The following is a 24,771-nucleotide window of genomic DNA, read 5'->3' on the forward strand; positions in this document are numbered from 1 at the left end:
TATTAGTATTCACAATTTTGTTACGTTACTGCTTCATATACCTAGCTATATTGAGACACTGAATAACATAATATATACCGAATATAAAAAAATGTATATTATTTAAATGAAACTAGTATTATTCGGATATACTACGCGGATTTTATTATTTAAAAACTACATAATCGGGCTACAACGGGCAGACGAGGTGTGAATTCACATCATCATGGTTGCTGCAAAGTAACCGAAACGTCGGGATTATGTAGTTTTTAAATAATAAAATCCGCGTAGTATATCCGAATAATACTAGTTTCATTTAAATGAATAAAACTCGCGAAAATGTATATTATGTCTAAAAGGTGACATTACCTACATTCTTTTAAATTACAATAATGCTCGTAATAAGTAATTGTGATATGGTACATAAAAATCAAATTTTGTGAAGTGAGATTGTTAAATCACTAATAATTAGCTTTGACACTAAACTTCAAGAAAAAAAAAATATATACATTACAGTTAACAAGATTTTTCTAACGAGTTTAACAATAGGGTAGTGTATAATTAACAATGACATTATTAAGATTGGTAGATATTTAAACTATGACTAATTTATTCGTGTTGAAGTAACATTACAAGTAAAGATTTGATTTTAGTTGTTAATGGTTGGATCTCATTTGGAGAAATTATTTTAAAAACTTATCTTATTTAATCTATAAAAAATGTTATTTTTTAAAATAAGAGTGTACTCTACAGTTAGTGCAAAACGACACAACATAATATATTGCTCTCAGTGATTATAATTGAATGCATACTGGTTGCCATTTGCCATATTCTCTTTTACTATTATTATAGCGTCGTAGACATGAGATATTGGTCTCGTTGTAATATATTGTATAGAAATATTTTTCGCCAAATCTACCAATTTTTTTGTTCCATTTCCATAATATGTGAATATTAATTTTTAATCAAAGATCAGACATGTTTTTGATTAAAAAATTATATAATTGATGGAAAAGATATGTTTATACAACATTTCGTTTAAGTTTTTTTATATGATTCTTAATATTGTAATTTTATTAAACGACATATATCGCTATTAGATAAATGTTTAGCGGTTGTCAAGACCTACTTATTTACATACTTGTCAACTGATGACAATTGACAGTTGAATAATGTTAAGAGACTGTCGTCGTGTTATTATTTTTTCATATATTATTGTTGATAGTCTTGATGTTGTTAATAAGTAACATAGCGTTTATATGAGTATTTCAAGGAAAAAAGCCTTAAAATGTTTTCTGCTCTTAAGAAATTGACGAGAAGTGGAGATGACCGGTGTCCAGCCCCAATGCCCATGTCCTCTTCGTTGCAGAAAAAATTCTCTAGAGGGGTTCATTTTAACAGTAAATTAAAAGAATATTTATATTGATGTAGAAAAATATACAACTCTTATGATATCTTAAAGTTATAAAACTTCTTTTTCAATGTTTATTTCGTTTTAGTGAAAATTTTGATCAAAGGAGATAGGAATGTGGGAAAATCGTGTCTTCTACAACGTTTACAAGGCGGAGCTTTTACTGAAAAATATATTCCAACAGAACAAATACAAGTAGCACCTATTCATTGGACATATAAAAATACTGACTATATTGTAAAGGTATGTTTAACGGTAGCAACAATTTGTAGGTATTCAACAATTCTTACATATATTTTAATTTTGCTGAAAATGTTTAAAAGTAGTATTAGAACATTAACATAAAAAGCTTGTTCCTTTTTAAATATCTTCCACCTCATGGTTGAAAATTTGAATACACATTTGATATACATTTAAATCTACTAGCTGTCATTTACTTTTGCATCCTCAAAGTATGTAATCTAAAAAGAATCACAATAAATGAATATGTGTATTAATTTGCATTTATTCTATAAAATATATGCTTGGATTCCTGAGTTTAATAAAACTTAAATGATACTCTTTGCTTAATAATTTTAAAATTTAAAGAAGTTCCACATCCTGTAGAAAACATAAAATATATCTGGGAACAATACAAAACAAAACAATTTTAATTTTTTAAAGAAAAAGGACTAAGGGATACTTTAACATTCTGTATGCTATTTAAGTAACTGATACTTTTTAATGGAATTTGAATTTTATTAAAATATGCTATTAGCAATAGTGTACATTACCTATCAAAATATAATAAAATAATTTCTAATCATATATAAATAAAATAAAACAACATTTATATTTGTCACTAACACTATTCAGTGTATACATGACTATACATTTTCTTAGGTAATATTTTATGCTTTGCTATTTTATACAATTTTAACCACACATCTGTTAAGTACAGCTCTTAACATTGGCTGTATAATATTCTTTCTTATTTTAAAAATCTGTGGCAGTCTGACAAAATGGTATGTTAGTGTATTAAAAAAAAACATTACAGGTTGAAGTTTGGGAAGTAGTTGATAAAGGTCGTGCTAAAAAGAAGCCACCTTTAGGTCTCAAGTTGGAGAACCAAACGGCTCCCGTTGAAACGGAAGAACAATATGAAACACCTGTACTGGACGCCACATTTCTAGATGTTTATAAGAATGCTACTGGGGTTATATTAATGATGGACATTACTAAGCCATGGTAAATATATAAAATTACTTTAAAAATACATAATTCTTTAAATATTAATTCATTGTTACTACATATACTTTTGTTTGGACTTTTAGGACTTATGAATATGTGGTGAAGGAGTTGTCAAACATACCAAAAGATCTGCCAGTGGTGATCCTCGGCAATCACTGTGATATGCAGCATCATAGACAAGTACATCCTCATCACATTGAACAGGCCTTGGAACAAGCAAAATTAATAAGGTAGGGTATAAATGACAACAATGCTATTGTATTTTTTTTATATGGACTGAGTTGAGAGTTTGTGTTGCTATATTACATTTAACTTATAATATTCTTCAGGAATTTGATTTTTTTTACATTTGTAGAGCGGCACCGATACGGTATGCAGAATCATCAATGAGAAATGGCTTTGGCTTAAGACTGCTGCACAAGTTTCTGAGTGTTCCATTTTTGAAATTACAAAAAACCAGTCTACTGGAGCAACTACAAAGAAACCAAAAAGATATGGAGGAAATTGAGAAGGAACTTGATGATTTTCAAGTAAGGTTAAAAAAATATGGTACTAATTTAACTAAAACAAAAATTATGTAAAAAAATGTATGTTATAAATAGTAGTAAGAGAAATAAACTTAAAATATTTTAATTAATATAATAAATTTGCATTTAGTTTGAAAGGCCTAGAATTTTATGCCTATAGAGTTTGTTCAATTCCACTTTCGAATTTGTTTTGCTACCTCCAGTTTTTGAATAATAATAACAACTTTCAGAACTCAGATGAATCTCGTTACGATCAGTTCGTTGAGCGTCTCGCCAGTAAGCGTCGGCAGAACGACGATCAACCGCGGTTGATCGAACGTGCTCCAAGTATAGTACTAGGGGCTGGGAAGCCTATCATACCACCAGGAGTTAACCCACTAGTAAGTATTAAAAATACTTTTTTTTCTTTCTATATCAGACCCAGCTAAGTGATTGCTGGTTATAATATCAAGTAACTGACGAAAAGAGTCGTACCTGAATCTGAAGATATTCGAAAACCACCTAATATGTGCAATAGCATAAAACATATACAATAATATATGAAATGCAGGTAGATATTAACACGCTTTTATTAGCTTCACCTGTATGTTTGTATGTTTGTAACCGACTCCTTTGAGCTCGATTTTGCCATACTTTGACCGATCAGATTTAATTGAAACTTTGCACACCTGTCAAAGACCGATGACAATGCAATAATTCGATTAAAAAATCCGATTATCCCAATTAGATTCGCCAGGATTAATTAATTCCTTTCCACATCCTTTGCATGCGAGTAAGAGAGATAGAGCTAGTGTGCGAACTACGCATGCGTGCAGCTCCACAGTTACTCTTTGATCGTACACTCAGTTTGGCACAACCTCGGAGAGACTTGTAAAAAATAATAGTTTAAAAAACTAAAAAAATCACGCTTTTATGGAAAACCCAACGAAAAAATTCAACTAAAAAATGAAAAATAAATAATAGTTCAAAAAAACTAAAAAAACACGCTTTTATAAAAAATCGAACTAAAAAACAGAAAATAAAATTTAATAAATTTAGATTAAGAATAGTGTAAATAAAAAATAAATGTACATTATTGTAAAAAAGCGTGGGGTGCATTTACAGTGCTTTTTTTATGATATTATCAAAGTAAGGATCATTCTACTCATCTGTCAATTAAATGTTTATAACTATTGACACTATGCACCCCATGTGTCATATTTTTGATTTCCTTTACTATGGGGTTTAACTTTATGAGGTTCCTTGTTCCCTCCAGACCACAATTTTTTTTGGTATCAAATAGTGAATATATAATGAAATAACAAAACAAACATGGTAACTGAGAGGTCAGGTTAAATTAAAATATACATGAGTATATGCAGTTTTATATAATTACAAATGGGATATTTGAATTTAGATGCAAAGTATTTGACATGGTTCACAAATACTGCTTTTATTTCTTTAATTACATACTAGAAAGTTTACATCTTTTGTTGCAGTTAGCACAATCTATTAATCCTACAATCGTTAAACCGCCATCAAATGAAAGTAGACTGACAACACAAACTCAATATGTAAGTCCGGAATTAATGAGGCCTAAACCTCCAGTCAGTATGGAAATGACTCCTTCAAAGGTTCAAGATAGGTAAGATCTTTTGTGGGTACTGTGTAGACAAGACATATGTAGATATGTGTACTTGTTTTTTTAATTTAAATATTGATTATTTTTCAAAAGCGTTCCAAGTACACCCGTCACAAACGCTTCTATTGGATCATCTGGAGCGTTAGAAGAGTTCTATGCAGGCACTCTTGATAGCAGTTTTCTGGAAGATCTACAACCTATGAATAATAACAGTCAAGAAATTACCTACGACACTGACAGGTAATAAAATATATTTTAGAGAAGCCGCTTTGTACGGAAAATATTATGAAATAACAATGTTTGTCTTATTTACAGCGACGATGACAATAAAATAAACCCTAAAGTCATAGTTGATGAAGATGACTTAGAACTTGATTATAGTGTACCAGTCCTACAAACTGTTCCTAGGAAAACAAGTGCTGAAGAGATAAAGAGAGATATTAATAGAGAAACAGAAGATTTCGGAAAGATGTTTATAAGCCAAGGGACCATCAGCAAGGAAGTCAAATATAATGAACATGATTTTTCTATATTGGATGATGATGGTTTAAATAATATGAATAGTGATTTCCATTGTGGGCTGGAGATGCGACCGTCAGACGGTCTCCTGAAGGTAACATCATAATATTCAAATTTTTAATTTATAGTTTAAATCCTCAGAACAAATTGAAACAAAAATGTTCCTTTCAACAGGGGGCGAGGATCCAGATAATTCTAAAGAGCCTGATGTGAAGGTAATAATATTTTTGTTATTAAATACATTAATTATGAATAATATTTTTACAATATTTTATATGCAGGTGGAAAAGAAACACAAGAAGAAAAAATCTAAAGACAAAGACAAAGGAGACTACAGTGATAAGTCTGATAGAAAGGAAAAGAAACACAAACACAAAAAATCCAGAGGAGAAAAACCTAACCCTCAAAGAGATTTACTGGAGCCATCCGTCACCACAGACTTTAATTATGAAGAATATGATAGTATTTAACTGTTTTGATAGATTATATAACAGAAATTATTATATTATAATGAACGTTTTTTACCTGCTTTTATATGGATCACATATAAAACGGTAGTTAATGTACAATATATTATATTGTGAAGGATATATAATTATCTTCTCAAAAGATATATACAAATATGTATTAATTATATGAGCTTTAGATGTTGCTAGATGCTTAATGTGGAATTATATTAAACGATGTGACTTGAAAAATATACGCTAAAGTTTAAGAAAACCTTGCCAGTTTAATTAATAAAATTTAATTTTTAATATTATTGAAGAATTTTAAGTCGTACCTTGAACACGTCGCCATATTTTAATGTCGAGTTTTGATAATATCGTTGAGTGGTTCCGTAATTTTACCTTTTCAATGTAAAAACAATGAAACATAATAAAAATAATAATAATAAATTATAAATAAATATATGTTATGTTACAGTCTTATTTACGTTATCCGAAATTGTCTGTTATACATGTGTGTGTCTTGATGTACGATTTTGCATGCGATCACCTATAAAATAATTATTATGGAATTTGCAGATGCTATGAAATGAAGTTCTTGTTATTAATTACTGTACAAACAATTTTATATATGTGAAAAAACGCGGTCATGAGCCTCGTTAGTATTATTATTATAAATAGTTGCACTGCTTCATTGTGGGCTGAATAAACACTTCAAGAAAAAAAAAATACTTAAGAAAAATCAAATACATATATTTTATTTTCTTTTAAACAACTGTTAGATGATTCTCTTTATTTGTTACTGCCCAGTGGCAGTGTTTGAAAGCGCTTCAAACTATTAACATATGTATAAACATATAAATGCATTTTGAAATTATTTTTTTTATATAAATATATTCTAGTCATTGATAAAAAAATATAGTGACTCATGTCTCCCAAACAACTTCCTTCTACATATATATAAAATATATTAATCATTATCCCACAAGTAATTAAAATGATATTTACCTTTTCTTTGCTACATTTGAAGAAAACGAAAAATAAAAGTGGCCTGATAATATGGCGTTAGGTTAAAAGCTTTTTATTTTTTTTTAATATATAATAAATAATAATGTGAGAGTCGATTACAGAAATGTTAACATCAAATTAATGCTAATGTTAATGTGATCGATCTAAAATTTTATATTTTAAATGTTGCATATATATATGATAGCGTTATATTAAAATGAATTTTTATTACAGTTATCGCTTGTTACTTAAATAAACCATTTTTAAACAGGTTTCACTTGTTTTATTCCTTCAAAGTTTCTTTTATAATCTGTTCGTTTGATTAACTTTCATATTCAGTTCTGGCGCAATTTCAGCAAGAGACGAATGATACATCAATCAGTCAGTGACTTTTTTTTTTAAATAATCGAGTTTGAAGTGCAAAAAGTTTTATCGAAACGTTGAAAACTATTACAAATGAAGGGAAGACGGGGAATGGAGGAACGTTAATGACGGGTTTAGTATTGGTTTCAACATAAGAATTTTAATAAATAGATTACAATCTATTCAAAATGTAAATATACAACCACATCGATATTTTATTGGTTAGATTATAAAAATTGGACCACTTTTGTGAAGTCCACGCAGTAATGTAACAATATTACAAACAAAAATCTCTACATAACAGAACTTACAGATATTAGTCAACTTTATTTTATACATTCTATAGTACACGATTATTTAACATTAATATTTACCTAATATTATATTTTATACATTCTATGTATAGTAGATAATATTCTCCAATTTGTAATAAGTTAAATAAAACTATAAAATATTCTCTTCAGTTACAGTATAGGCATTCAATAAGGCTAATGTAGGTAATGAAAACAATATTTGGTGATTTCGCGGTTCTCTTTGAATACAAATAATTAATTGAATATAATTTTTTTCTTACAAAGCACTTTGTACTTGACATTTTATTTCATTTCAAATTAAAAATTGAAGTTTCGAAATAAACGTTCTGTATTTAACGCGGTATTAAAATTATATTTTAAATCATGATAATTTGGCTGATATTTACTTTATACAATGAAATAATAATATAAAAATATATAAAACAATAGCAAAATGATCGATATATTAAATTAATATAATAGCACTTAGAAAATATAATTTCATTAATTCCACAAAAAAAAAGCTACGTCAGAAATTGTACTTATGATGACCTAGCAAAAGGTAAATGAATTACAAAACAAAAGTCAACTAAGTAAATACATTATATAACCGATACATTGTGACATATAAATGTAAAGATAAATCTTTAATGATACATTTGGTTTAATTAAATTACGTTATTTATTAACAGGTATCAGCTACATAAAATTAATACTAAAGCAAATAATCCGATATCAATTCGTTAACAAATTAATTACATATACACATTAGATATAACTAGTTCTAAAAAAATCCGATAGCTCACCAGCCGTTAAACCTGTGCATAAATAACAGAAATTCAATATATACCAAATATAGATTTAAACATACATAAATATTTTAATATCAGCAACATTAGCGAACACACAATAGCTGCTCAAAGTATCACTTCGAGCACTGGTCATACTCGTGCATTGTCAACAATATTAACAGTCGAAGTATAAAGCGATTGAAACTTCATGTTAAGGGAATTTAATCTCGTAACAATGTAAAGAAAGTTCTTTTAATTATATATAATCTATCAGAGGAATGTCGATTCTATTGACACCGCGGCAAACGTCAGTGTTGCGATGTATGTTATCTGTCAATTCATGCCACAGGTCTGTATAGTAAAACGTTTCAAGATAAAATAAACGAAAAATGACAGTGCCATATTTTTGTCTGCCATCATAAGACGGATATATAAAAAAATAATGTAGAACATATTAATAGGCCACATTTGTTAAAAAAATTTCATCTCATCGTACATAAATTTAGGCAGTCAATCAATACCAACCTGTCTCTTGAATTTTCTGATAGCGTACAGAAAACGGTACAAAACAATATTTGGCTTGAATTAATAAATTTATTAACTATTTCATTTATTATGACTATTAATATTCACCGAAGTACAACATACTGAGAACATACTAGCACTCGGATAAAAAACAACGTTATCTACCTTTAATGATTTCTCTAATTTCTAATATAATTATCTGTATCTCTCATAAACTATGGGCTGCAAAATAATTTGAATGCACTTAGCTTCCTTACACTTAAGAACTAACTAGATAATCTTATTTACAATTTCTAACAATAATTGTTCAAAACTATAATTACATCACCCAGAACTGAACACGCGAGTCTCGTCATCGTCCGCGTCAGTCCACTCGCGAAGGCTCAGATAAGCTATCCTCCAAGTAACTCTGGAGCGTATGCGACGGATGACCAAGATGGCCACTCAAAGAATCGAAGCTCACTGTTTGCTCTACGAAAGTATTGTGCAATTGATTCGGTGGCTCCACTCGGAACTGTCCGAACGTCCATGGGTCACTAGGGTCGGTGGACCTTCGTAGAGTGCTATCGAAAGGGGTCAGGTCGTTCCAAGGTTGGGGAGGCGGCGTGTTGAGCATCGTGGACACGTTGTCGCGCGACTGGGACATGGGCGACTGTAGCGCCGGCTCCGTGTTGAACGAACCGCTCCCCCAGACGAGAGAGTCGATAGCGGACGTTGGTGTACCCATGTGGTTGAAACCCCACGAGTTCGGTATTTCAGGCGGTGGGACACTCTGTGGAACTTCGGTGACCTTGGACACTTGCCGTCCGTACATATCCTGCGTTCGTCCACTCAGATGCGGTCGAGAGACGTGACCTCCATCCGGGCTCGGTAAATGACAGTCAGGTCTCATCATAGGGCTGTACTTGCCTACTCCCGGACTTTTTTTGTTGTTGTAGTTATTTTCCACACTCGGTCTAGGTGAATATGGACTCTGGTGTTGCTGTCGTGACATTGGACTATACTGACCGGGCGTTTTGTTAGGGTTATTTCGAAGACCATCATTTTTAACGGCCAGGCCGGGATCTGGACTGGTGTGTGTGGAGGGATGTGGTGAGAAGGGCGCGTGGTGTTTTGGCATTGGACTAAAATTGCCGGTGTTCCACCCGCCCGTCTTTTGGTGTTCCGCTTTAACTATTTGACTGGTGTCGGGGCTCGGTTGAGCAGAGTAAGGGCTAGGTTGAGACGAATATGGACTGGGCTGTGTGGAGTAGGGGCTGGGCTGGGTCGAGTACGGACTGGGCTGAGCAGGACTCGGTTGAGCTGAGTAAGGACTCCTTTGAGATGAAAACTGGCTGTCCTGTCGTGGCATGGGGCTATAGCTACCGTAATTCCAATTATTAGGATGTTTTATATCTTGCTCTTTATGTTTCATACCTAATGTCTCCGGACTCGGCTTGTTCTCTAAAGAAGTTGTTGGACTACATTGCTCTACTATTTTGCTATGTCTTAATTTCGAATGACTATCTAACCGATTGATTGGACTCGCCTCAGACTTTTGAGTGGGTGTGCTTTTAAACTGTCCCAGACTCCATGAGTGGTTACTTTTAACCGAATCACGTTGGATATCAGGACTACTAGGGACTTGACTATCAGGTTTTTGGACTGGACTAAAGTGAGGACTACCTATATCAGACTTAGTTGGTTCCGACCGTGGAGTCGAAGAAGAATCTGGCTTCGATTGAGCGAGGGGGCTAGACAAATTGGGAGTGGTCGAGCCTCTAGAAAGTAGATGCGATGTATCATTTTCTAAAATATTTTTCGACTGTTCTAGAATCTTATTGCTAGGAGAAGACTTAATTGGTGTATCGTTAGACGTACGTTTGTCGGACATATTGCCTGAATCGGAAACACTTTTCGGTTCTTGAAATACACCCGCGGAAGACTTATCTGTAGATTTTATAACACTTTTGCTACCTGAACTTTCGGAGGTATCGTCTTTAGGGGAAGCCTTTTTATCATCACATTTTGAATCAGCCTTTGTCTTCTTCTTCTTTGATTCCTCACTTTTATTCTCTTTGGTCTTTACTTTTTCCGGGTCTAAACTATCTTTCAGGTCTTGAAGTTCTTTTCCTGTATAAAGACGTTTCATGCCTCTCGGCAAAGCCCGACATGAACTTAGATTTAAAGACTCTAGGTGGGGACACTTTAACAGCACTTTTTTGACGGCCTCAAAAGAAACCGATGATCCACATAAATTGAGTATTCTGAAAAAAAAAACACAAACATGTAAGAACGTTCAAAATGAAAAATAAGAAATTAAAAAGATTAATATCTTTAAAGTGATTCCAAAAAAATATAAATAACTCGCACATAAGGTGAAAATTTTACATTCATTTGGTAGAAAATATTTTCATTTAGCGAAATCATATAGTGTGATTGTTGAGTGGCATCCGTGAAACTAATATTACAGTATATTGAAAAATATACAGTACCTTAGTTTGCTACTTGGTGCATCAGCGAGTGCGCACACGGCGTCGTGTAGCACCTTGGCGGCGGACGCCCACGACAGGTCCAATTCTAGCAAACTGTGAGACCACTTCTCACAGATCAACTCCAGACACGCGTTTGTTTGACGGAGCACATTACAACCTGATACGTATTATTAATAATAGTTATCCTTAACAATATCAACGGTATTAAAAATTATATTATATTATACAAGGTTGGTATGCATAAATATAACGTTTTTTACCAAAAAATTTTGCATATAACGATTTTTAAGTACATCATTATGATCTAAATAAATATGCTGCATGTATGTATATAATATGTGTACAAAATGCATGTACAAAACGTACCTCCTAGGAATAAATGCTGAAGGTCCCATGCGGGCACCCGCACGAGACCTGAGTCGGTGAGTCGCTGCAGGCCTCGCAGGTCCAGCAGTCTTAATCTAGTAGCAGCTCTCACTAGCCGGCCGAGGGCCTCGTCTCCTAGCCGGTACTCGCCTACCGCGGTTCTTTCCTCAGCAGCACTACACGCCACTGATACCTCCTCAAGCAAACTCCAACCTCCGGCTTCCATCTGTGATATCAATGAAGTCTTTTGATAAAGTTTATGAAATAAAGATTTTGAAACATGGATAAATCGGATTGATGGATAAATCATATTTCAAAGTATAAAAAAATTTGCTGCTACCTGTTTTTATATTTCCAATCCTATAATTTAAGAATATTTTAGAGGGCACGCGTAACGTCAATGTGACATTCATCACATCAAATCATCAAATCATCACAATACCAAACTCATATAAGCCCAATAATTTTAAGGGCATTTGTATGATATATTTATAAACTATATGCCATTTATAGATGAAAGAAAATTACGCCAATTATTTGTACCTGTTGTGACGTTGTAGCTGAGGCCAGTACTAGCTGAGCGTTCGCCGCTCTGAAGACTCTCATTTTAGGACATCCTTTCTGCAACGCCTCCAGGGGTATGGGCGCCGGATGTGACGTCGCCAAGGCCCCGGATATATCTAACACTTCGAGATTCGGACAGTGAGCCTGTTTATTTAAAAATATTTTAATTATTTATTCAATAACATTGTAACACACTTGCTGGCTGGTCTAGATTTGTAATACGAAATATAATTGTATTACTGGAGTTGAGTTATTTCATAACATAATTATTCGTATTCATTATTTTTTTTATTGAGTACAATTTTAATATGCGTTTTCTTCAAATATAATAGATATAAAAAAAAAAACAAATATATCTACATAAAATAGTTTCTGGTAGAGATTTGTTTGAAGAGATAAGTCACGCTGTAAGTCCACTGTTTGAACTCGGACTAATTTTATTGGTTATACTCACAGCCACTGATGATAGTATTTGCGGTAGAGCGGAGAACTTATTGTTAGCTAGTGTGAGGTGTGTCAGACGATCGCCGAAGTTGCTGGCGATGCGAGCCATAGACGCTGCTGAGAGACAAGTACTGGAACCACCAGTCTCAGACTGGGGATAGCATACAAATATCACAGGTTAGTGGCGTGACCTATCATAGTAACTGTTATGTAACACGGCCACGCCGCAAAGTTTGGTTTCGTAGATGTCTATAATGTATATTTAAGCACATTATAGCTAAAAAAATATAGTAAGCTTGTAATTATTTTTATTGATCACTATATAATTAATTTGGATTATTGAAAAAAATATTTTCTTCCTTTTATTTCGGCTATACAATATATGCGTGGTTTTACTATTTTGCAAACCGTCATTGTTATTACTATTATTATTTCCTTTAGGCAGCAGCAGCAAAATACCCACTCCCCGCGAAGGGAGGAGGTTGCTAACATACAAACTAACTTACAAGTGAAGCTTAATAAAAGCGTGTAAAGAGAAAATCGACAAGGCATGACACTCAATAGTTAAAAGTAACTCAATCAGCAATATAGAGAATAATAGCCAAATGCAAAATTGGCGCTCGTTTTAAACAATTAAATTAGAGATATAAAAAAATAAAATTCACTATTAACACTCTAATTCTGAAGTGGCGGAAATTTTAAGATACTACAATGAGAAAAAACAAAAATGCGAGCCATCAAGAACTGAATAGCAAGATATGAATTTGCCAAAGAACTTAAAAAAAAAAAACTGGCCTACTGACAATTTGGGGAGGATTATTTTATCTGATGAGACCAATATTGCTAAGCACAGATGGTCGAAAATGGGTTTAGAAAAGTATCATTGAAAGATAACAAGCAAAAGATTTATACAAACAGTAAAGCTTGGTGGTCGAAGTAATGGTGTTGAGTTCGAATAATATAATCAAAACAAAGGAAACATTAATGGCATAGTGTTTTGCAACTTTCTTCAGACACATCTCTCTAAAATATGCTATATTTTTTTTAAATAACTAATATTAAAACAGTGTGATGAGCAAGATCATAAATTAATTATTGTAGCAAATTAACTAATAAGTTAGAGCTATAAGTTCTGTCCTGGCTGTCTCGGAGTCTGGATATCAATCAGCTTGGAAACTTATAGATATGCTTTTAAAATATAAAACCCCCACCATCAAACCTATATATCCTATCGGAATGTTCAAGGATAGTAGTACCAAATTCCGCTTAACAATGTCAAAACTTGTAAAATGTATGGAAAACATTTCATGCTGGTATACAAGCGAAAATTAATACTTAGATAAATAGTGATAAAATCACCCAATCCTATTTGTAGCAATTATGAGAAAAAACTTAAGTCAATCACATCTTCATTATCAAAGTAAGCAATTAACATAGTTTGAAATGACATACATTCAATTGACTAACATTTGTTTTGCTATTCTATATAGAGGTGTAAGGTACTAACTCCTATTAGCACCTAACTGTATGTATCAAATATATGTATAAAAATGTTATTCATTATTATTAGGGCACTGTTTCATGATCAGTCCAAGGTTTAGTGTTGGTTGTATGCAGCAGTACCATTTAAGGTACTGTATTTTATAATTCCATATATGATAATACCGTCAAAGAGAGATCTAGTCGTTGCAGATGTGGGAGTCCCTGTAGAAGGTCGAACAGCTGATCTGGTGTGATACGACTCCAGCCAGCCACACTCAGCTCGACCAGACCGGGGCAGTAGTCCACCACGCATGCTAACACCCACGATACATTACACACCTTCCATTGAGCTGAAATATTACATACAGATTATATTATAACATATTATAGGTATACATATGAAGATAATTAGGAATCAAGCTCTTTATCTCAATACTTTAAATGTGGAGACACTTTGTTTTAAACAGCCAAGTCCTAAAGAGGTTACATATTTGTATTACTATTATGTTTATAGACATAAGTACAATCACTTTTTTTTTAAACATTATATTTCAAAAATCATCTATTTAGTCGTAAAATCTCTAATTATCTATTCAACATATTTTTTAATATTGTTTTATAGAAATTCATTATAGTAAGGTTTTTAATCCTTTGTTAAAAAATTTAGAAACCAAGTAGTCACTATTACTAAAAAGATCCAATAAATTCTTAAAAAAATAAAACGTCATAAACATAAAAATCCAATATAATTAAAGAATAATCATAAAGTTATTTAAATGAAGTAACCAATTAACACATTTTCTGCTCGTGATATAACAGCTGACATAAATAGTAATCATTCAATACTTACCAATATTTAAACTGTGACAAAGAGATAAACGATTTTCGAGAAGCCAGACCAGTTTGTAGTCAGTTTTACATTTTTCAACAGTATATTGTGCAAGGTCCACATTCTTCCACAACTCCGGCCTACAGCTGACAGTGTGCCATAATTTACAAACCCTGCTCAATCTGAAAATTTTATGTAATATTTTTGTTCACTACAATATACAACGCATAATATATATTTTTGAGGTTAAGCTTTTTTATGTGAAAACATCTCTTGGCTAAACGCTTATCATAAAGTTATCAATGAATATTTATTGCCTGAATGTAGTTTTGCTAAAAATATGAATGCCATTTATGTTTACAGAAATTGCGATTATAATAAGTTTTACGGTTTTATTACGACGTTCGTGAAATAAGGTAAAGTTAAATTACATTGAAAATTAATTTATATATATATATATATATATATATATATACGTAGTTTCAATGAAAAAAATCTCAAATAACACTATGGTATTCGATTCGAATGATCCGTAGAGTTCTGTCCTGCATAACATAATACAGTATATATATTAATTGTCAAATCATTACCTTACAATACCAGGTAAGCTACCCTGCTGTACAACATATTCAAATATTTTCACTAATAACTCCTCAGGCATGGAATGTGCCCACGGACTTTGTGGTTTACTCCCTTTATCCACAGCACTACCTCTAGTTCTTTCAGTCTTTTGAGCTTTATCTATAACGACATATAAAATATACATATAAAAAAAGTATAGTCTTAAAATATTTAATTTATTATTGAAGAATGTTTCGCATACCTTTAGTTTTTGAGTTATTATTATTGGACTTTTTGACCTTCGCCCTTGGTTGCCTTGATTTTGTAGCTGCGACACTCATGACGGCGGCCGTGTCACCCCGCGTGGGGTCATATTCCTCACCAGAACTAGCACTAGCCGCAGGTGAGACCGCTCGCTTCTTCTTGGACCTCCTTTGACCGATATCAGCTATTGATACTGGAGCTGGAGTTATCTGAAGGTTTGAGGATATAATTATGTGTTATATTACATACTTTTAAAAAATAATATCCGACCTAAATTATACCGTAAATTAATTTATATAAGAATTCCTGTTAGAATTCTAATAGGATATGAACTAAGGTGACCCATTACATACACTTAATTTAAAATTGTTACTTATATTCAAAACTATATATTATATTATAACACGTAATTTACTCTTTATGGAAGTTTTAATGAGGAAATACAATTATCAAGTTATTAAGTATATACATATCAGATAATCGTGAGCGTACAAATAAAGTGACTTTTTTTCGGAGTGTAAAAAAAATAATATATAATGCCGTTCTTTATAATTTACTAAATGTGAAACAAAAATTATATGTCAGATATTTGTAATAAACTTAATATGGACATATATAAAAAAAATAAAATGGACATATATACATTTAAATACTTTTTTATTGTGTTAAAATCAGAAATATGTTTGTGTAGTTTAAGAACATTAATGAATTGTTGAGGTTCTTTCTTTAACATAAAATAATGAAACTAATATATTTCGGATATACTACGAATGTCTCACGTCTAAGACTTTCACATCCCGACTGCCCGCGATCACGGTTGCTCAAAAGTAACCGAAACGTCGGGATTATGTAGATTTAAAATAATAAAATTCGCGTAATATATTAGTTTCATTTAAATGAATAAAACTCGCGAAAGTCTTAGATTGCATTAAATAAAACTAATGTTTCAATTCGATATCTTGATTGAAGTTGCAGTAATACTAAGGAATTATATGGACTTTAAAATTGATAAAGTAGATAAATAATGTTAAATAAAAAAGGTTTATCAAGTTGCTCTATATATCTGGATGTGAGTGTGTGTGTAACTTTTGCATACTTTAATATATAAGTGGTGTTGTTTGAAATTTTCAAAACAAAAATGCAGGAATGGGTGGCACAGATTATAACTAAATATAGAAAAAAAAATATAGTCTCATGGAAACCATTAATATACCTACTAAGTTGCAAAAAAAATTAATGTTGCTGGACAAATACCACAAGTACAATATTACGAGTATCAGATATATTATGAGAAGATACAAAGCTTTAAGCAACAGAGATTTATATAGCGGGAATTAAATATAGAAGTTATCACACCATCATATTAAGAACATATATCAAAAGTGTTAGCACCATAGATATAGTGGTTGTAGTTATACTTGTGACATGAAAGGATGATATATGGATTTTAAAAATTTAATTTAAAATTTTTTATGGACTTGTGATATATGGATTTTAAATTATTGAATGAAGTTACCTGATACATATATATATAACTTATTCAATTATTCATTTACAAGTTAGTATTATAATTTTTTTTGTAATTAATGCTCACTCTCTTTTCACTCTGTAATAGAATATTAATATTTCAGTCTCTATTACTTTCTTTTTCTTTTTAGTCCTTGAAATTAAAAAGTATCATCAATTTTATCAAATAGCTTATAGAGATTAAATTTGTTTAGTAAAATAATCACATGTTTTTTTTCATGTTGTATAACTAATTTTGTTATAACAAAATTTGAATGATATTTTTTAATTATATATATAATATATATAATTGATATGAGATTATATATATACTTTATTAAACAAAAATCTAAGTGGCCTAATATTTTCAATCTTATTTCACACAAACCATATCTTTCCGAGATTTTATGAAATAAAATAAATATGTCTTTTTTATGATAATATTTTTAAATTTATTCTGACTTCCATAGTTTTACTTTATATCATTATCAATTGCCAGTCAATACTAGAATAAATAATTTATTCAGTACTAAGTAAGTCAAGATTTTCCTACTTGACTCGGTTTTTTAGCAAAGTTCATATTTATAAGGAAAGAAGAAAGAAAATAAAATATACAGTTGTAGCAACTAATAAAAGTTTTTAACTAAACATTTAAAATGTATGTATGCCAGTACTAAATACTGTAGGGTTACTAGAAACTTGTTTGTTTTCAACATGAAATCTTTATTAGATTTAAGCCTTACTCTTTTTCCATCTAAAGTTTATAAAGATACTATTAAACCTCCTAAGATAAATTTGATAATTAATTCATTAGGTAATTACTTATTAATCATGTTAAAAGGAAATATTATGAAAACAAAAACAATTTAGTTATATAATGTTCTAAGAATTCACCTTTTCTTACATTTATCTCAGTAAACCCCCAAATTTTTTATGATATTATTGATAATCGTAATTTAATATTATTCGAATTTAAAAGATTAAATAATAATGTCAATCAAATCTTTCCCTTTAACTATACGCTGAATAGCGAATGCTGTATTTATGGTTTATAATTTTTAAATTAAAATTCTTCAATAAAAACTCCACTTAACATACACAATATTTAAGATTAAGTGAAAGTATTTTAACACGCCTTGCCCTTTACATTCATGATCCGTGATATAACAAAATATTTTTTGGAATAAATGTACACATAGGTTTGTTTTTAGTTTCTGAGTGCTATCTTAATGTATAATAATATTATGTTGTGTTAACTCTTACCACATCCTGAATGCTTGTCCTTCTAATTTTAATCTTTAGTTTAGTACTAGTATCCACTATCTGGCTTTGATATGTGGGGGGAGTGACTTCAGACTTCTTGGATTTCTTTTTGCTTCGGGAGCTACAGAATCCCAACATGGAACGAGGTTTACCACTACAAGGTATCACTATACGAGTCCTTTGTTCCTTTGATGATTCCTTAGATTTACTCTTTTTTGTTGATAATTGACTAAGTTCATGACTGTAAGGTTTACCACTTTGTCGTGATATTAACGGTAACTTTACACTACTCTTTAACACTTCATCTTCAGAACTATCACTTTCATCTTCTTCTACTTCACCTTCATCACCATCCTGATACTCACTACTACTCACTAAGTTTAAGTTTTTGCCACCTTTCACTTTCGTCACTATACTATTTTTTGAAGGTGTCCATTTACGAGAGTCATGAGAACTCTTTTTCCTCTTCTTCTCCTTAGGTGGACACCCATTATGAGTCGTATAGTCTGAATCACGTTTGGAGTGCTGCTTATGTTTCCTGTGGCGAGGCCGTGTCGGGGACGGCAGCGCTCCATTAACCACCTGCATCTTCTGTTGAGCAATGTCATCAATGCTCTTCTCGAAGTCAGTCTCCAGTTTAACACAAGATACAGCTTCGAGCTCGTCTTGTGCAGTCTCAGATTCTGTATCTGAATCGGAGGTTCCTTTCAGCAAGCGAATTTCTGGAAAGAGATCCTTGCGTACCGAGAGCCTCATAGCAGGCTCAGCAGCATCGTAGCCGCCGTTTACGGGACTCGAACGGCCCGACATACCGCCCGCCTCCCGCCGCCCTCGCGTACCACTTCTACAAACCGCTCACCGTCACCTGTCCGTCGTGAAGTAAACAATCAGTTTGACACATCACATTTTCACTTTTGATACAGTGGCAAATACGAATAATTAAACGTAAGCACGATCACGTCTTGTCGTCGATAATCGACGTAACGACCATAATTACATTTTTTAACTCGCACTTCTTGAGACAATCCAAAGCATCTTTTTTTCTTTACGTATTCGCATTTTAGGTCATCCATGTTCATGTAACGTTGTGATTGCGAAAAACAAAGTATATATCATTTTCGCAGACACCAACACTAAATCTTTAATAAGGACAGACTAAATACTGGAACTCTGTGTGTATATACCAATTCTTAATTATTTTTGTCGACTACAAGTTGATGAAAACTGTTGACCTTGTTAAAAGCTTATTAGGTTTCAAATTTTAGTCAACAGATGCAGACATTGTCACAAAGGTTGTTCTTGGTTGTTGTGAATACAGTGTCTTTGAAAAGGCGTACATTACATTTGTTATGATATAACATTTGTTTCTACCATATACTGATATTGTATTAAATAATTTTAATAAACATATATTTTTGTATTATTACATAAACAGTGTAAATTTATTAATAAACGTAAATAAAAAATAAACCTAAAAGATTTTTTTTTGTACGCCGTAACAAACATAGCTTTTGTGTCAACTCAATGACAAAAGTGAACTTAAATTTGGTAACACTGCAAGTCAAATATAGCCAATAGCAACACGTCTTGACTTTTCTTCAAGTATATTATTGGTGAAGGTTTTGAGGTTATAGATTTTATCCAATGAAACATTCGTAAATTGGGAAATTATTTAATTGCGCACAATACAAACTTGCTGTGTAGCTAGCCAATATGTTTAACAGACTCTAAAAATAAATCAGAGATGGCAGCACTTACATGTTTAACAGAAATTCAATACAATATTGAAAGGATTATATTTTTTGTTGTTTCTCTTTACGTTAGGGCTTGTACTTTTTGTTCTTAATTATACCGCATTGCTCTTAGTTAGAATGATGTGATCGCGTTGTAACATTATTGTTAAACAAACGTTTAAGGTTTTGACCTCTGCAAAAGTATTGTAATGTGTTCTATCTATGACGCGTGTGTCCTATGTACTGTGTGTGATAATGATAACCTACACGCTCTTTCTGTAGCCAGTATATAAGCGGTGAGTCATATTTAAATTTATTTGCTGTATCGATGATCTCATAATATTGTAGGTATACTTTGCTAACATCATTGCCATGATTAGGTCGATGGATACGATTTGGTCTTTATCATAATGCGCAGTAGTAACATTATGAAAGGTGTGTTGTGTCAAAATGAAAACCATTTAAAATAAGACACACGCTAAAACTACAATGAAAAATAGTCTACTTCGTTACTCTAGGACTATATTTTTAAACATAAGTCATTGCAAATAATTTACCTATTACATATACACATGTTTATTTTAAAGTTAAACGATTAACAAAGACAGCTTGATAATCAATAACATGTATCCAATTTTCATGAATCGTCTTTTAATGTCTTTTGTTCTGTAGAAACTAATGTATTATCAAATACAGTAGTTTTCCATTCACTTATAGTAATAAATAAAATAATAAATATGTTTTTTAACTTTCAAACATTAGTAATGTTACCAGTAGATAATAGATATACGTATAAAAGGCCAAAAATATTTGTTATTATTTTAATTGATATTTAAGAAAAGTATTTATTCATTCAGAATTTTTATCACAATTACGAATAAAATACAGAAAAGTGGTATTTTCTTAATTTGTTATAGTCGTTTTAAATTTGTATTTAATTGTCCTCATTTTTAGTTTTAAAAACAACGAATTCATATTGGTTATTTCGTACAAATTTTCGTTGTTTTAAAGATAAAATAAAAAAGAAATCTAATTAAATGTTGTATCATAACTGGTAATTAAAAATCCCAAGTTTATAAAATAAAAAAAATTACTATATTACACTGAACCGGTTACTAAGGTTCGAAAATATGGTCATAATATCTTTTATTATTATTTTTATTTTATATTTTCTTTTTTTACACCAGCCCCATTGTGTTCTTACATTTAATGATGACAGAACAAAAGTATATATTTTTTTTGCACTTTTTGAGTGTCCAGACAAAACATTATTTAAAGCTGCCACATTTGTTGTGTTTATATTTTCTTCTGTCGTCAGCTTTCGTCGTAATAACTTATTAAAAGTCATATTTTTTTAAAATTTTAGTATTTCGACTTAATCAAGTCGGCTGTAACATTCAATCGTATTTTAATCATAAAACGCTGTTTTTCACCCCATTGTAAGATTTTACAATGAATAAATTATATAATTAAGCCGTTCTTCCATTGAAGTAAGGACCTGAGATATGTGATTTTTATGAATATTTATTGATAATGGTTCTAGAGCTGTTGCAGTTTTTAACGTTTCAAATAAATAAAATTTTTTCGTTGTTCCAGAATCAGTAAACTTGAAGCGGATGTTCACGGTGTAGATACTAGAAGGTTAAGTCGATCCGTTACCAAGTTTGTAGATCAGTGGGGTAGTTAGTGATGTGTGTGCGTGTGGTAGTGGACGGTGGTGGTGAATGGTGATCAGTCAGTGATGCTCGCGGTGATGCAGAGGCATGGTGGACGCGGCAGCGGAGCGCCAGGCCGCCGCCGCGGGCTACCAAGCCACAAGTGCCTCCAGTCTTACCAAGTTAGTAATTCACTGTGCTTGTTTATGGTGTGGTTTGTGTTTTAATTTCTAGGTATATTGTATGTAAATATTATTCTGTAAGATAGTACATTCAACATTGATATTGAAAGGTAAAGTTTTGAAATTCAACAGAATTGTTATTATATTTTAAATTGTTCCCTAATTCATTATGCACTTTTAGTACTTAATCCTTTAAGTCAAGCAGCAGTCGAAGCATTCGTTGCTTATTTAAAAAAAACGTCTTTATTAATTAAAGAATAAAAAAATCTTAAAATGCGCAATGCGAAAAATATATCATAACTACCCAGAGAACTTAAAACGTAGATATATAATTGATAATTCAAGGAATAACAATGTAGCGTGCAGATGGTTAGTGGATGCCATCAAATGTATGCCGCGTTCCTTTAGTCCTTTGACTGTATCATAAGTTGTCGAGTAAATTGTTTGATTACATGTAAGCCGAGCCGGGCACGCAATATGAGTTAGTTAATGAGAGTACCGATACGGCTCGTCACGGCTGTGTTATCAGGGCCGTGTGCGATAGTGTGCTACACATCGACGGTCGCGCGTGTGTGCAGCAATAGTAGCGCTTCCAGGAAATACGAGCGGATTTCTCGGAACCGATTGAATGTCGCGCGCGTTTTCAGCAATGAATGACAATAGCAAGACAATTTTTGTAAGCGCTGATACTAACGCCAAACGGCTGAAATGCATGCCGTATTCACGAGTTATCTTATCTGGCTAACTCGGCGCTCGATAGATATGAAATGTGAAAACATCGTCCTCCTTTGTATTTATTCAATGAAATGAGTTTCGCTTAAATCAGACATAAATGTAATAAAGTTAGATACATCTGTTTATTATTTATACGCATTGCTGTAATGTAGTAGCAATTTTGTTTTTTGTACAAATTTTGTTTAATACTTTTTGCTTCAAATAATTATAAACATCTGTTTTAATCGATCTTGACAAACATGGCATTTAAATTATTACTCAAATGCTTTTAATCAAATATATTTTGTGATATCGATCTATAATATACGGCATTAATAATTGAACCTCCTTGATACGGTTCAAGTACGGCGGTACATCGTAGTTGTAAAATCATGTCTTTGTCATCGATGAATATGGACTTCCGGAAAAAAAAACACCAGGTGCGATCTGTCAGGAGTCAAGGCCGATATTTCGCGTGACTGATCTTTCGGATGTTCGCTTCATATTTTTTCTACATTAAAAACATTTAAGAAACAAAAAAATCTATACACGATTATACTATTGTTCTTGGTCGTGGATGTAATTGATGTTAAAATTTTTTTTAATATATCATTATCGATTTCACAGAGACCTTCAATTCAATTATGGCGTCTTATTTTATTAATCTTTTTTTATATATAGTTATATATTAAAATTCTTTAAATTAATATTACTAAATGTGCGGATTATTAGTACGTTAGTAATATTAAAGTTAGTTTTCAATGTCAGAAAGATGCGACATAAATATTTTATTACAGCCAGGCTACGATCAAAACAGTTGTTTATTTATTAGGTACAATTATCCGAGTTTTCCTCCAAAGCTCTGTCACATTCAAGAATATAATCTATTGAGATTAGGGCAACAGCGTATAAACAATAAATAATAAATTAATAAACAATAACAATGTCATATTAAGGAAGTTTAGTTTATGCTTGAATAATATTATATGCTTGAAGAATTTTTCATAGAAATCTGTTAAGACCAAACAAATGTTTAAAATTAAATGTGTTAAGTAAATTTACTGTGACACAAAAAACTTACGTTAGTAAAAAAATATCAAACACTACTGTAAATAATTGGAAACTCTTGGGAGGTAATTTACACGTGTCTAATGAAATTTGTCAAAATCAAAACTGTAACCTAACAAAGTAACCTTTTTAATCTTTTCGAACATAATAAAGTTGGCTTTATAAAATCATGCTTAAAACTTATTTATTTATATTAAATCAGAATATTTTATAGAATAAAATTCAAAATTGAACGAATTATAAACGGAAGATGTCATATAGGTCTTATATTGTATTAAAAAATACTGAAAAACTAAACAATTTTAAATAGTTTACACTCGATGGAGAGACAACATTTCACATCTCTTCATCCTAACATACATGTATAAATTAAGATCGTAAAAAAAAATCTTAAATTAATTATTATTTTTGTTTATAACTTTTATCAGTTTTCCTTCACTTAAGTTGTACATGTGTCATTAGAAAGTTGGCGATATATTTTTCTTCGACAGAACTTTCTCTAATAATCATTGATGGCCTGTCATATGCAATTTAACGGTTAAAATTCAATTAAATTTTTTTTCCATAGACTTAAATCTTGCTTGAGGAATTTATTTTGAGGTCTGTATAAGAAAACAACGATTCTCTGCAGAAAGAAGTGAAGGCTGTTTTGGCACCAAAATTTTCAAAAATGTTCGTTTCAGATATTTTAGATGTTATATTTTCATCTCTAACTATTCTACTTGTTTTATTTTACTAATACCAATAAAAGTCACAGTTAAAAAGGGCATATAGTACGAATACTACTTTTTTTTAACAAAAAACACTGTCTTCGCATAATGGTCGATGAAAAGTTTTTATTTAAAAAAAAAAAGACAAGTGAGTTGTCAAACATGTGAAGGAAGGCTGTCCGGTCGGCTGCTATATCCGTCGGTGACGGAGCGGGGCCTGCGGCGGGACGGGGACTATTTTCG

At 31.6% G+C, this 24,771-nt stretch overlaps 3 protein-coding genes across 4 annotated transcripts in view; 2 read left to right on the forward strand and 1 right to left on the reverse strand.

Moving 5' to 3' along the window:
* The first annotated feature begins 968 nt into the window (after nt 1-968).
* On the forward strand, nt 969-7,014 carry LOC116770564 (rab-like protein 6). The gene is made up of 11 exons (XM_061527005.1): nt 969-1,379; nt 1,479-1,633; nt 2,427-2,617; nt 2,704-2,850; nt 2,976-3,150; nt 3,378-3,527; nt 4,626-4,771; nt 4,862-5,008; nt 5,084-5,381; nt 5,462-5,502; nt 5,569-7,014. Exons 1-10 carry the CDS (start codon nt 1,268-1,270, stop codon nt 5,498-5,500), a joined length of 1,560 nt encoding a protein of 519 aa, XP_061382989.1. The 5' UTR covers nt 969-1,267; the 3' UTR covers nt 5,501-5,502; nt 5,569-7,014.
* A 272-nt stretch (nt 7,015-7,286) lies between these two features.
* On the reverse strand, nt 7,287-19,763 carry LOC116778921 (uncharacterized). Of its 2 annotated transcripts, XM_032673028.2 has the most exons (11): nt 19,464-19,763; nt 18,467-19,331; nt 15,696-15,906; nt 15,463-15,613; nt 14,894-15,054; nt 14,227-14,393; nt 12,572-12,712; nt 12,097-12,261; nt 11,554-11,779; nt 11,188-11,344; nt 7,287-10,959 (listed from the first exon to the last, which is right to left on the reverse strand). In XM_032673028.2, exons 2-11 carry the CDS (start codon nt 19,274-19,276, stop codon nt 9,078-9,080), a joined length of 4,071 nt encoding a protein of 1,356 aa, XP_032528919.2. In that variant the 5' UTR covers nt 19,277-19,331; nt 19,464-19,763; the 3' UTR covers nt 7,287-9,077. The 2 variants fall into 2 exon arrangements, with proteins under 2 accessions (XP_032528919.2, XP_032528911.2); XM_032673020.2 differs by having other exon boundaries at nt 18,467-19,763.
* Nucleotides 19,764-20,239: 476 nt separating this feature from the next.
* Nucleotides 20,240-24,771, forward strand: part of LOC116767135 (uncharacterized) — a 36,941-nt gene continuing 32,409 nt past the window's right edge. The window contains exons 1-2 of the mRNA XM_032657355.2: nt 20,240-20,495; nt 21,796-22,036. Of these exons, the coding sequence (XP_032513246.2) occupies nt 21,963-22,036 (74 nt within the window). The 5' untranslated portion in view covers nt 20,240-20,495; nt 21,796-21,962. The remainder of the gene's footprint in view (nt 20,496-21,795; nt 22,037-24,771) is intronic.

The sequence above is a fragment of the Danaus plexippus genome (assembly GCF_018135715.1).
Source record: "Danaus plexippus chromosome 3 unlocalized genomic scaffold, MEX_DaPlex mxdp_30, whole genome shotgun sequence".
Classification (NCBI taxonomy): domain Eukaryota; kingdom Metazoa; phylum Arthropoda; class Insecta; order Lepidoptera; family Nymphalidae; genus Danaus; species Danaus plexippus.

Excerpts from the sequence above, each read along its gene's own strand:
- LOC116770564 (XM_061527005.1), top strand. The coding sequence starts at position 1,268 with ATGTTTTCTGCTCTTAAGAAATTGACGAGAAGTGGAGATGACCGGTGT. Across the intron at positions 4,772-4,861 it reads CCTTCAAAGGTTCAAGATAG|CGTTCCAAGTACACCCGTCA; the intron begins GTAAGATCTTTT and ends ATTTTTCAAAAG. Across the intron at positions 5,009-5,083 it reads ATTACCTACGACACTGACAG|CGACGATGACAATAAAATAA; the intron begins GTAATAAAATAT and ends TCTTATTTACAG.
- LOC116778921 (XM_032673028.2), bottom strand. The coding sequence starts at position 19,276 with ATGTCGGGCCGTTCGAGTCCCGTAAACGGCGGCTACGATGCTGCTGAG. Across the intron at positions 12,262-12,571 it reads AAATACTATCATCAGTGGCT|GCTCACTGTCCGAATCTCGA; the intron begins GTGAGTATAACC and ends TTAAATAAACAG. Across the intron at positions 11,345-11,553 it reads TCAGCATTTATTCCTAGGAG|GTTGTAATGTGCTCCGTCAA; the intron begins GTACGTTTTGTA and ends AATACGTATCAG.